General features: G+C 35.2%; 2 protein-coding genes across 3 annotated transcripts; both read right to left on the minus strand.

The window, feature by feature from the left end:
- Positions 1-1,858: 1,858 nt before the first annotated feature.
- On the minus strand, positions 1,859-4,353 carry LOC110736061 (omega-amidase, chloroplastic-like). Of its 2 annotated transcripts, none has more exons than XR_002514193.1 (3): positions 2,780-2,818; positions 2,268-2,342; positions 1,859-2,177 (listed from the first exon to the last, which is right to left on the minus strand). XR_002514193.1 is itself a non-coding variant. In XM_021916210.1 (3 exons), the coding sequence occupies exons 1-3, from the start codon at positions 4,349-4,351 to the stop codon at positions 2,083-2,085; spliced, it is 243 nt and encodes an 80-aa protein (XP_021771902.1). In that variant the 5' UTR covers positions 4,352-4,353; the 3' UTR covers positions 1,859-2,082. The 2 variants fall into 2 exon arrangements, 1 of the variants encoding a protein (XP_021771902.1); XM_021916210.1 differs by lacking the exon at positions 2,780-2,818 and adding an exon at positions 4,279-4,353.
- A 2,715-nt stretch (positions 4,354-7,068) lies between these two features.
- LOC110735932 (RING-H2 finger protein ATL11-like) lies at positions 7,069-7,620 on the minus strand. Its single transcript, XM_021916106.1, has one exon. It carries the CDS (start codon positions 7,618-7,620, stop codon positions 7,069-7,071), a length of 552 nt encoding a protein of 183 aa, XP_021771798.1.
- Positions 7,621-12,911: the final 5,291 nt, after the last annotated feature.

Consider the following 12,911-nt stretch of genomic DNA (forward strand, 5'->3'; position numbering starts at 1 on the left):
AGCAGTTCTGATCAAATCCACCCTCTTCTCTATTCCTGCCTATACCATGCAAGCAATTTGTATTCCCAAAAAGATTGCTTCTCAAATTGATCAAATGTGTGCCCAGTTTTTCTTGGGGGCTTCTTCGGACTCTAAGAAAGTCCCTTGATTGTTTGGGACAAGCTATGCTATCCCAAAGACAAAGGAGGACTAAACTTTAGAGTCTCTCATCTGCAAAATAGGGTCTCAATGGCCAAGCTTTAATTTGCTGGAAGCTTCAAAATTCTGATAATTTTTAAGCAACCATCATTAGAGAGAAGTACTGCCTTAAGGCCTCTGTCACTCCCTTCAATAGGGGTTCACATATATGACAAGATGCTGGGAAAGGGTGGGAAATTCTTACTCACTTCTCTCAATGGGGGATAAGAAAAGGAGACCAATGCACATTCGGGCATGATAATTGACTGGGTTAGGTAGTCTCAGATCTCACATAGCTGCGCTGGTCCCCTGCCCATGGGTGAAGATGGGAGATTAGTCCAATCCATTCTTAGGAATGGAAAAGTGGATCTATCCCAAAATTCCATTTCCCACTTTCTTCCCACCAATATCTTTATATTTCTCTCCAAAATGACCCTGCCTTGCCATGGAAATGATTTCATTTTCTCAGCTTTAGGGAAAGGTGGCTATTTTGATGGTTAAACAACTTATAACCACCTTTGGGATACCACTCACCCTGCTGCTTCTGATAGCAGCTTCAATCCCTCCTTCTTGAACCTCAACATCCCCCCGGCCTTCCGCTAAATTTTTCCCATGGCTATGCCTTTGGGATAGGCTTCCTAGAATTAATCATCTCAACTACAGGCACATTATAACCTCAGGCTCCTGCTGTTTCTGTCCAGGCATGAAGGAAACTACCCTGCACATCTTTAGGGACTACCATAGAGCTACTGGAGTTTGGAACATTGTCAAACCCCCCATTGTTAACCCAAACTTGACCATCAAAGAGTGGTGGAATGAAAACTTAAGCAATGCTTCTATGCACCCTTTTCTAAACCTACCCTGGAATGAATCCTTTGCTATCATTACATGGAGACTTTGGTTAAGAAGGAATGAATGGGTGTTCAACAAAAAATCTCTCACCCCTGAAAAATGGACAACTTCTTTGAAACATTTGGCAAGTGAATTCAGTTTACTTGGACCAACAATTTCCCACCATCAGAGACCTACCAATCACCACAACCAACCTTTGGATCACAACTTTAACATTTTTGTGCATACTTCTTTTCAACCCCATACTATGGAGGCTGGGATTTCTTGTATTTGTAAGAAAAAGCAGGGGAGCTGGATGAAAGGCATTGTTGTTCATACAAGCTCAACTTCAGCCCTCATGGCTGAAACCTTGGCTATATTAGCAGTTGTAGCTTGGGCTATTAAGGAGAAATGGGATGATGTTCACTTCCACTCTGACTGTTTAAGGGTTGTGCCTGGAAGTAACAAATCTGTGATTGGTTCTGATGAAATGGAGAATTACTACTCTTAATGCAGGGACCTGATCTCAACCGTAGGAAGGGTAAAGTTGTCCAAGGCCACAAGGGTAGCAGTAAGGGAAGCAAATGTGGCGGCCAGGCTAGGGGCGGAAGCTGTGTTGGTTCACTAGGCGAAAAATACAAATGGGCACCGGTTCAAAACCCTCATTTAGCATCGGTTTTGAACTTTTAGCACCGGTGCAAAAAATGGCCCAAAAACAAAAAAAAAAAAACAAAACCGGTGCCAAAAATGTCCCAAAAAATAATTTTTTTTTTTTTTTTTTTTTTTTTTGCATTTTTTTCATTAAAATTGATATAGAAACACTAACATATATATAAAGTTACATATTTTCATTAAAAAAGGCTGTAATATTACAATTTTCGTCCAAAAAAATAAAATAAAAAACTAACAACAACTGCATATGCAATGAAACTTAGGCATAACAAATCATGGAATGACCCCAAATTGTGTAAGATCCAGCTGAATCTCATTATCGTCCTTTTAATTGATGCCATATAGAAAAGCTTTTTCAAGGTCAAATATCAAACACATTTTCTAAGGCGGAACTTTGATCTGTTAGCTAAGTACTTGCCTGGCTTTTGTTTCTAGTTCCCAGAGCATTTTTCTAGTGCTCATGTTGAATGCACCAGGATAAATAATCAAGTCAGCACCTGGCATTGCATACATAGTAGCTCATTTCGGGATTATGTATATTTCAAGCTCAGTAGTGCCACATTCAAAATGAGATATAATATAAGAACCTTTTGCTCTGTACAACATAGCAAGCTCTGGGAAGCGTATGTCATGATAGATACCGATCCCAATGCGGCCTACATCTGCAAACATATATACAATACATGCTATTCAGCTTAAAATGCACCAGAATCATGAGTCTTGAAGAAGTATATGTGCTTTTCTTTGACACAGTCTGAATTTTTAGCAGTATGTGTTAAAGGAATTTCATGGATACAACCAATCATTAAACATAAGTTACTTGCTGGGCTATCTCAGACAACATTGATGACAAATAGCATAAATTAATCACCCCCTAAAGAACAAAGTGAAATGTATACAGAATATATCAGTAGCAACACATGGAATCCTACAAGAATAAGCATTTGTTATCTGAGAGGGTAAACAATTAACATACAGAACAGATAATACTACTACAATGTTATTGTAAATTTTGGATATATACTGGAAATTCTGTTCAATGTCAGGAGTTATATCTAAGCCTTCATTCAAGTAACGTAGCTGATCAACACTACAATACCTGTGTCCACAATTGTAGGTGTGTCTCCAGCAGTGAATGAATCCAACTCCATAAATGAAGCTCCAAGTTCGTAATAATCGAACAAGTGAAACTAGGTGCTCGTGAAATCACTGAAGATAGTCTATATGATGCAAAAATCTGAGTATGACTAGAAAATTCTGTCAGGTTTGGATAAAGAACTGTGCAAAGAGGTTTAAGTGGCACAATCACTTAAAGTTCAATAGCAAATAGGTGCTCGTGAAATCACTGAAGACAGTCCATATGATGCAAAGAAACACGAGCTCCAGAAATCTATACAAGTGTTTTTACAAATATACTCACCTAAATCAGCATGGGGAACTCAAAAATATATTCTAAAGTTGCATCAAAAGCTGCTCACAAGTGACAACAAAATAGAGGAATGCTTCTACAACTACTAGAGGTCAGCAAGGATATTGTTAATCATGCAGTGGACTACCTCAACACAATATTCAGGCATGTGGACCAACAATTAGAGGAAGACACACAAATTGAGGTAGATGCAGATTAGATTGACCAGGAAGAACAATTGAAGAGCAACACATGGACTGCCACACATAACCATAAACGTTTGAGTATAATATGATGTAAGTTATGTTTTTTTTTTAAAATGTTGGTATGTGTATTTTGCTTATTAGGAAGAGAAAGTAGTCTAGGACAGTCATGTTTAAAGACAAAATTTATTGCTACAATGAAAGGAATCACTTTTTGTAATGGAACTAAAGTAGAAATTCATGCTTTCGATCAAGCAATGACACTCATGTTATTGTGTCATTAATTTGTTCCTTTACCCAAGCTAAACATATCACTCAAACCATTCTTTCAGAAGGTTTATTTTTTATCAACACATAATTTTCAAGTGATTTCCTCAACAACATATCTTTGACAAGAATATGTTTGAGCTAAACACACTTAACAACAATGGATCAAATGAATCCCTTCATCACATGGAAATCAAAACCACACATGAAAACCCAAAAAAAAAAGGACTCATTTTCACAACAGGGGGACTCAAATCATACAGGGCCAAGGGGATTGAAATCAAATTTTTGTTTTTTCACCCAAACGTTCTCTCATGCAAACATGTCATTGAGAACAAATCATAGAAAATCAATACAAATTCTCATCATTCATTAATCACATTTCCTAGCTTACCACACAACAGCAGGGTCTCATCTGTCACCAAGCACAGAACCAGAACAACCATGACAACAACAACACCAGCAACAATCAACCCCTAGAATACCAGCAACAATCAACAACAGATGCACCAACAATCAGATCAACAATGAGATCAACAACAAATAATTAATGAACTCAAACAACCATCACAAACCAAAGGAACTCAAGAGGCAACACCATCACCAAAACTCATTAAAATCAACACTTTCAACAATAAACAACATCAGGCAACACCTGTACAGGGACTCAAACAAAACCCATAGATTAAATGAAAAAAAGGTAGGGTTAGAGATTATTACTGAAGCTTTCATTTAGTTGGGGAAAGAACAACTCCCAACTCATCTTCTGAGTCCTCAACAAGGCCTCCTCCATCTACGTCTACAAAGTCTCCACCTTAAGCCTCAAGACCAACCATAGGCAGGGCAATACCTCCACCCACAAGCTGGGCCTCAACACTAGCACCTTGTGGAGGATTAACCCCCCCACATCAGGTGCAACATGGGACTCATCATCAGAGATCTCAATAACCTCAGACATCTTGACACCACGAATTCTGCTACGAGCAACCAACATCGCGCGACGGCATTTCAAACAATGTTACATCAATTAAACCCAAAATTTCAAAGCATTTAACATGAATAATTGGACCAAAAGACCAAAATATAACGCAAAGCTAAATAACCCAGAAACCCTAACCTCGAATTTTTGATTCTTGGTTCGAAATTGATTCGAATTTGTTGTTGTTGAAGATGCACGCACATCGAATTGATTCAAAGTAGATGCACCCAAAAACCCTAACCTCCAATATCATAGATTCTAGAAATAGACGGCGGCGGCGATGATGGTTGTCCTTGGTTCGAATTGACGCCGATTTTCGAAGGAGGGCAGAAGGTTGTTTAAGGCCGATTTCTTCAGTAGATTAGGGTTTTTTTGAGAGAAGAGAGAGATAAGACGGAAGAGGGGAAACAAAAAGAACGAAGAGGGGAAATAAAAAGAAGGAAAAATTGACGGAGAATTTCGAGTACGCTTCAATGGAGGGGAGAGAGAGGCAGATGAGAGAGGAGGAAAGATCGAGGATGAAAGAGAAAAAAAAGTATGATCGAGTTTTTTTTATTTTTTATTTAGTAATAGCTTTCGCACCGGTTCGAACCGAACCGATGCGATTAACTCATTTTTCGCACTGGTTTGGTTAGAACCGGTGCGAAAATCTTTCCCGTTTTTTTCACACCGGTTTTTAAAAACCGGTGCGCATTTGGCGATGCTCATTTAAGTTTTTCTACTAGTGGTTCTACATCATGCTTCTAGTCAGCTGAATAGTGAATGATCCATCTTGGAACATTTTGTAATTATTTTAAAGCCGAGTGTGGCTCAAACTTTGGTCTGGAATAGCTCTAACTTCTATTTTGGTACAAACTTAGTTCATGGAAATGTATCTGGTAATCAATAGTTAATGGTAGGGGCTGGATGCCCACTAAGCCATCAGCCACCTTGAGTATGGAAGGTGCATTTGTAATTATGGCCTAGGCCAGCAACTTTATTATTATTAATCTATGTTCTGTTTCCTACCAAAAAAAAAAAAAAAAAAAAAAAAAAAAAAAAAAAAAAAAACCAAAGCTATAGCTGTTGTACGTGCTGCTTTTCATTGTCAAAGAAAAAAAAAATGGAGATGAAAAAATAAAATAAATGAGTAGCTAAGAAGGTGATAAACATACATATGCAAGGTAGTCATCAGATCAAATGAAATATGATAACTAATGGTCTAATGGAAATGAAAACTCTCTTGGTCCTGTTCGTGATGTGATACTTCGTGCCGTAAAATGGGATTTTTCAAAGTGAATTAATATATATTAATTACACTTGTTTGCCTTATTGCTAGTTACAAGCTAGTACGTGACAAAAAATTTCATATATATATATATATATATATATATATATATATATATATATATATATATATATATATATATACTTATACTTAAACTATACGAAGTATAGTTCACTTTGACTTTTGCAAATCTATACCAAATTAAAGATACAGAACTACAATTAAAAATATGGAATGCCTCCATATTGATATGTTGTGATGCAAAATAGCACACCAACATTAATAATAAGTATTGAAGTAGATGCTTAGAATAAATATTGATGGTTTTGAAGAGTTCAAGTATATGTAATGCAGCAAACTAATTCGAATTAAACGGCTTGAAATGGTCATCTAGCACCCTAGTAGGAAATGTTCAACATTATTAATTATGTGGACTTTAGTTCTAAAAAATTTAGTAATTCAATAAGAGGTTAGATAGATTAACCACAATGCGTTATTCGATCTTTTTGCTTTGTAGTGTACGTAGTTGCTACATGAAGCTTGTGCCATAGTAGTGCACTTGTGCTAACTATTAGTTCAACGCTAATGCACGGTACATATATATTGTTTGCGAAGAATTGCGCGCTCTGGTCTATAATTGTATCTAACATTTTCCTATCAAAAAATTAAAAACGCATTGTGCATTTCATGAATTTAAGAAGAGGTGCAATCACTTAATAGACTACCATTATAAAGTCATTGTGAGTCATTCCTTGTATTCGCAATATAGTTCCTAACTGATCTTTCATGTGCCATAGTTGTGTACTTTTTTCTAGTTATATGGCGCAAAACAATCATAAAAGCATGTTGAGCTTGATATGTAGTTTCTGAGAAATAGCTATAACTAATTGTATAATTTACATGATCCTTATATTAAGCTGATCATTAATTAATTGATATGCTAATATTATTATTTATCCCACATATATACTTCGTATAGCATGAAATTACTAGTGACTTATGGAGTACCAAATAATAATTATCTAATAAGTCAATTTAAATGTAATTAATAAATAACGGGGCAGAAATTAAATTTCAAAATGGTAAAAATTAGTTCACTGGTGCGTGTATAAATATTTTTAATTATTATAAGCATAAGCATGCATAGCTACTCTATGAAGAATAAGAAAAAGGATTATTAGTAACATTAACTAATGAATTTTCGGGTGATAATTTACATGCATTTTGCAAGCACACCTCAGAATATGTACAAATAATTGTGTTTTTAGCTTAAGAATTGAGCCGGTGAACAAAGTTTTCCTGTTGGTAATACCAACTTTGCATGAAGTATCATTTTCTTGGTTACTTCTTCCGACAACCTTATCATTTTCTCCTCTACCACCTTTATTTCCAACACCTCCTCGCCTTCACCACCCTCGAGTTTCGAGTCAGGCCCATCCGACTTGGGTTGGGCCTGACAGTGTGGGCACGAAGGTGAGCAAGGATCCACCAAACACATGGTGTGGTACACGTGACCGCACGTGGGAATCAAACGCAGCGTTTCATCTTCGTCCTTGATTACTCTAAGACAATTTGTACATGTCAAATTCATCACGGTCGATTTCCCTAGGAAGGTTTTCACGGCAGAGTAAGGGACAAACACCAAAATGTTCTTGGTGCCGCATGTGTGACCGTCGGACCCGACATTATTCGGATCACCGGTGTTTGCTCGTCGCTTACATTGTTCCCGACTCTGGCGAATGTAGACACAACCAAAATAGATTAAGAAGCAGATAATGATTTCTACAGCAACAAGAACCAAAGCTAAGAATTGCATGCTTAATGGATAAAGCTAGAGGAAGCTAAAGAAAATTAAAAGTTGCTACTTAAAATAAAGGTCGTTAATTTTCTGTTGAAGTGGGTTTGAAGTAATCCACAAGATGAATGAAGATTGAAGGGTTATATATAGTTTGCTATGTTTTAACACGTAAATATACACAAAAATGTTGACCATTGACTGATTAAAATAATTTACGTATAGTACAATTAATAATGTCAAGTGGGAACGTAATAATAAACTTGATGAGTGGAATATAAGAATCAAATCCAGGAGATTTCGAAGAGAATTCGTAATTGTACTTGTATAAGATTGTAATATAATTATGGCTGATAGAATTAAATTCAGGAGATTTTGAAGAGAATTCATAATTGCACTTGTACTTTTAATTTGCACTTACTAATTATTATATATCTTTGATTTAATTCATATTTGAAAAATACAAAATATTGTGTATCTATTATCTAATAACTGCCTTTCAAAAAAATATCTCATATTCTCATGTGGTCTTGTCAAAAAAAAAAAAAATAAATAACTCATGTGATATTATATAACGGGGTATCCTTGTATAGCTGTATAGTAGTATGTAGACTTGATCAATGTTGGCCCGACTTGAAATATGTAGAGCTGGGGAAGATTTTTGGGCCCGAATTTTGACCTCCGCCCTAATTTTCTTAATTCATTTTTGGTTTTAGACAGCCCAAACATTCATAGTTTAACATTAGGCAAAATATTATTTTGCCCCGAAAATCCCGCCATTTTTGATCCAAAATGACAGGTTTGGACATGGCTCGTGAGTCGTGATTACGTCTACTAATATGTATACGTATAAATTTAAAAGTTAGTTAAATTTCAAAATCCAATCAATGAAATGATTAGATCAAATGAATTTAACATAGCCTATATTATTAAATAAATTCAACTGTTGGCAATAGAAAATTAACTAAACTTTGAATGATTAATTATTTGCTTTGACCAGTCTAAATTGATGGTTAGATTTATTTGAGCTTTGTTTATTCGCTTAAGCTATGCAATGGCAGCGCAATTAGTGCACGTGTCTACCGCAGCCGATGTCCCACCAATGGTGTTAAGCATGATGATCAATTTTGTACCGCTTTAATATTGGCAACAGCAGCCACTTAGCCCACATTGTTGTGGATCCAATATACCAGATGAATAATCCTGAAGTTAACATTGTGGATCCAATATACTAGACGACTAATCCTTAACCTTAAATAACTTGAGTTATTAATGACTCTAATAATACTCATTGGTGTTAATTTGTATTTAAATGTTATCATTTTAATATAAATAAGTAAATGATTCTATTAATACTAACAAAAGACTTCAGTTATATATTAGAGATAGATATTTCTCATATATGATGAACTAAGCAGTGGCGGTTCCAGTATGGATTTAGTGGGTTCAACTGAACTCATACTGAATTTGGGGAAAATACATAATTTAGAAATAAAACAAATTTAAGATAAATAGAAATACAACTATCATATGATAGTATGCATTGTCCGTGGTTTTGGTTTGTTGCTTTATAAGATAAATAGCCTATTAATTTCTATAAATTTCTATGATTGGTTTGTTGCTTTATTTGATTTTCATCATATTGTTTTTACTTTTTATTAAAAATTAAAAAATATTTATGTTTATTTTTACACAATCGTACTTTTTGATTATCTGATCTATTTTATTTTGTTAACTTGACATGTTATGTACTGCCCTGTAAATTTCAATAATTATTTTTGCTTCATTTCGCGTTTTACTAAATATTTTTTCCTTTTCATTAAAGTCAAAGCATGTGAAGTATTTTATTTTACACAATCATACTCTTATTTTGTACAAGTATTGTATTATATTTATTGTCATACATCGATCAACTAGATTATTTTATAAACTTCGAGAATCCGAACCCATAAGGAAAAATTCCTGAAACCGCCACTGGAACTAAGAAAGCGGGTTCGAACCCCATGCCAAACCCATTTTGCTTTTATTTTTTGTTAAAAAAAACTGCACATTTTATATACTACTCCGTAGCCTATTAATTTCTATGATTGGTTTGCTGCTTTATTTGATTTTCATTATATTGTCTTTACTTTTTATTAAAAAGTATTTATGTTTATATTTACATAATCGTACTTTTTGATCATCTAATCTATTTTATTTTGTTAACATGACATGTTATATACTGCCCTATAAATTTCAATAATTAGTTTTGCTTTATTTCGTTGTTTTACTTAATATTTTTTCCTTTTCATTAAAGTCAAAGCATGTGAAGTATTTTATTTTACACAATCATACTTTTATTTTGTACAAGTATTGTATTATATTTATCGAAATACATCAATCAACTAGATTATTTTATAAACTCCGAGAATCTGAACCCATAAGGGAAAATTCCTGGAACCGCCACTGGAACTAAGAAAGCGGGTTCGAATCCCAAGGCAAGAGCAAATGAGCAATTAGTTATTTTCTTAAATTGCATGTCTATAGTAAATGGATAAAACATAAAAGAATGGAGTATTACTTGCATTGTTTTGATGAAATAATAATACTCCATATGTTTAATAACATTAACAGATGAGTAAAAATGTGATTAATTAAAGTTTAAAAGGTTAATTAGAATGCAACATATGTCATGATGACCAACTAAAAGATCCATGTTCCAAATATATGTATATGTATATATACAAATTATTGGGTGCAGCAATCCACACCCAATAGTTTGTGCGGCAGTCCAAAAAGAAGCCCAATATTCCTCTAGACTCTAACCTATCTAACAACACCATCACAAGATGTATTCCTCAATCTTCAATTTCTTAATCTTCTTCATCAAATCAACAACGGCAGGAGCAATCATCGCAACAATCTTCTCTCACCTCGTGGTCTAGATTTGGTGGTGGCGATTTGGTTGGCTTTGTGGCAATTTGGTGCGAATTGGTGGCAATTAAGTGGTGGCGATTTGGTGGCGATTCGTGGCTCAATTGCGGGTTGAAGTTGGAATAATGGTGGCGATTTGATGCGATTGGTGGCAATTTGGTGTGTGTGGGTTAACATGGGTAGTTTTGCACGGCTTTGGTGGCGATTTTATGTCGCTTGGTGGCTCAATTGCGGGCTGAAGGTGGAACGGTGGTGGCGATTTGGAACGAAGGAGGCAGTGGCAGAACCAAGGGGGGCTGGCGTGGGCCATGGCCTCCCCCTTGGTTTTGTTTATTTATTATATGTTGTACAAGCTTATATCAAATGCACAATGGCTGGGTTGGTATTAAAGTATTGAATTTGTTTTAGAGGTCCTAAGTTCAAAGCTTGTCCCTTGCATTTTTTTTAGGCTTTTTTTTTTTTTTTTTCGCAAAAGTTAAGTATATATACTAAGTTTACTTTTTAGTATTTTGTATAATAAGGTTATAGCACAAGTGCACAACTCTTGACATTAAATTCCTTTCCCATATCTCTCCATTTTTTTTTTAATAATACTTGATCTTATTATTTTTTCCACATTTCAACATTATAATTGTGTACAAGATACAAGGACATATATTAGTTTGGCCCTTCTAATAAAAAAATTTTGGTTCCGCCCTTAAAAGGAGGGGAAGTGAGGAACTAAAGAATTCATTAACAGATTCTGAATAATCCTGGTGCTACTTGAAGCACTTTATCTCCATCCATATGAATGAAGTTGTTTATATTATACCGTGATTTGTGGTGAGGATGCGTGGGATTTGTGGTGAGGATTTTATTTGTTTGTTCCCATTCTCATTTGAAGGAGAGAGAAAGAAAAAGAGGAGAGAGAAGGAAATATTTATTATATACTTTGTATGTTGTTAATCATACAAGACAATAAATGATGCATATCAGCCAATAAAAATAATATATTAGCCAATTGATGTATCTATCAGTCAACATTAGGGACATATCATACATTAATAAAAACGCATAAGCCAACAAAAGGAATATATCAGCCAACAAAAGATACATATCAACCAACAAGAGGAATATATCAGCCAACAAAAGGTGCAAATAAGCCAACAGAAAAAACATATGAGCCAACAAATGAAGCATATCAGCCAACAAAAGGATGAAATCATCAAACAAAAGCAACAAGTATCATCAAAATGAAATATATAGGCCAACAATTAAAATATACATATCAACCAACAAAATAAAGATATAAGCCAACCAAAGAAACATATCAGCCAACTGATGTCTAATAGCAGCCAACAAAAGAAACAAATGAAAAATTAAAAAAAAAAAAAAACAAAACATATCAGCCAATAAAAGGTGAATATTAGCTAACACAAAAATCATATCAGCCAATTAATGAAACATATCAGCCAACACATGAAACATATCTGCCAACAACTGAAATATATCAGCCAAGCCTGCAGCACGCAAATTTTCGTGCGGCAGTCCGCACCCAATACCTTCTCATATATGTATACTTCCTCCATTTTTTAAATATTGCACCACTTGTCTTTTAACACTACTAGAAAACACCATTTGCGACAAAAAATATCCGTCGGAAAACCTTCTAAATCCGTCGGAACACGTTGTCGGAATTCACTTCGTAGGAATTTTGGCTAATACCGAGGGATTTTCCGTCGAAAATTACCATACCGACGGAATTTCCGACGGATTTTAAATTGTCGAGCCTATGTTTGACCAAAATTGGAAGTCCGTCGTAAGCTTTCGACGGAACATATTCCGTCAGAAAGTTTCTCAAGTTCCGACGGAATATTCCGTCAGAACCGTCCAACCTTCCGACGGAATATATTCCGTCGGAAGCTAAGCTCTTTCCGACGGATATTTCCGTAGGAAGAAGGCAACTTTCCTACGAAAATTTCCGTCGCAACCTTCCTATGGACATATTTCCGTCGCAAACTACTGACGGAAAAGTCCGTCGGAAACTTATACCCATTGCGATGGATTTTAATTCCGTCGGAACTTTGCGACGGAAATAACGACGGAACTATTTCGAGTTTGACTATTTTCCTACGGCACATTGCTACCCTTTGATACTTGTACTTCCTGCTTCTTATATTAACGACAGAATAAAATTAATGATTTTTGTGCAAAAATAATTATATATATATATACATATATATATATATATATTTATTTATTTATATATACTAATTCCAATCTGTACAACCAAGTAATGTAATCTAAAATTAGTACTAATAAACACTACGTTAATTAAAGCTAAGCAACTGCGGGAGTGCCCAGGCCTGCTCCACCACTACCCGGGTCATCGTCCCTGGGATCTCGAAATGGAGGTTGCA

This window comes from Chenopodium quinoa, unplaced genomic scaffold (genome assembly GCF_001683475.1).
Source record: "Chenopodium quinoa cultivar QQ74 unplaced genomic scaffold, ASM168347v1, whole genome shotgun sequence".
Lineage (NCBI taxonomy): Eukaryota > Viridiplantae > Streptophyta > Magnoliopsida > Caryophyllales > Amaranthaceae > Chenopodium > Chenopodium quinoa.

Bases quoted from the DNA above. Each gene is read 5' to 3' on its own strand.
- LOC110736061 (XM_021916210.1), bottom strand. From the start codon at position 4,351: ATGGAGGAGGCCTTGTTGAGGACTCAGAAGATGAGTTGGGAGTTGTTC. The intron at 2,343-4,278 runs GTAATAATCTCT...ATATGTTTGCAG, and splicing joins CCAACTAAATGAAAGCTTCA to ATGTAGGCCGCATTGGGATC. The intron at 2,178-2,267 runs GTTCTTATATTA...ATGCAATGCCAG, and splicing joins TATGTTGTACAGAGCAAAAG to GTGCTGACTTGATTATTTAT.
- LOC110735932 (XM_021916106.1), bottom strand. From the start codon at position 7,620: ATGCAATTCTTAGCTTTGGTTCTTGTTGCTGTAGAAATCATTATCTGC.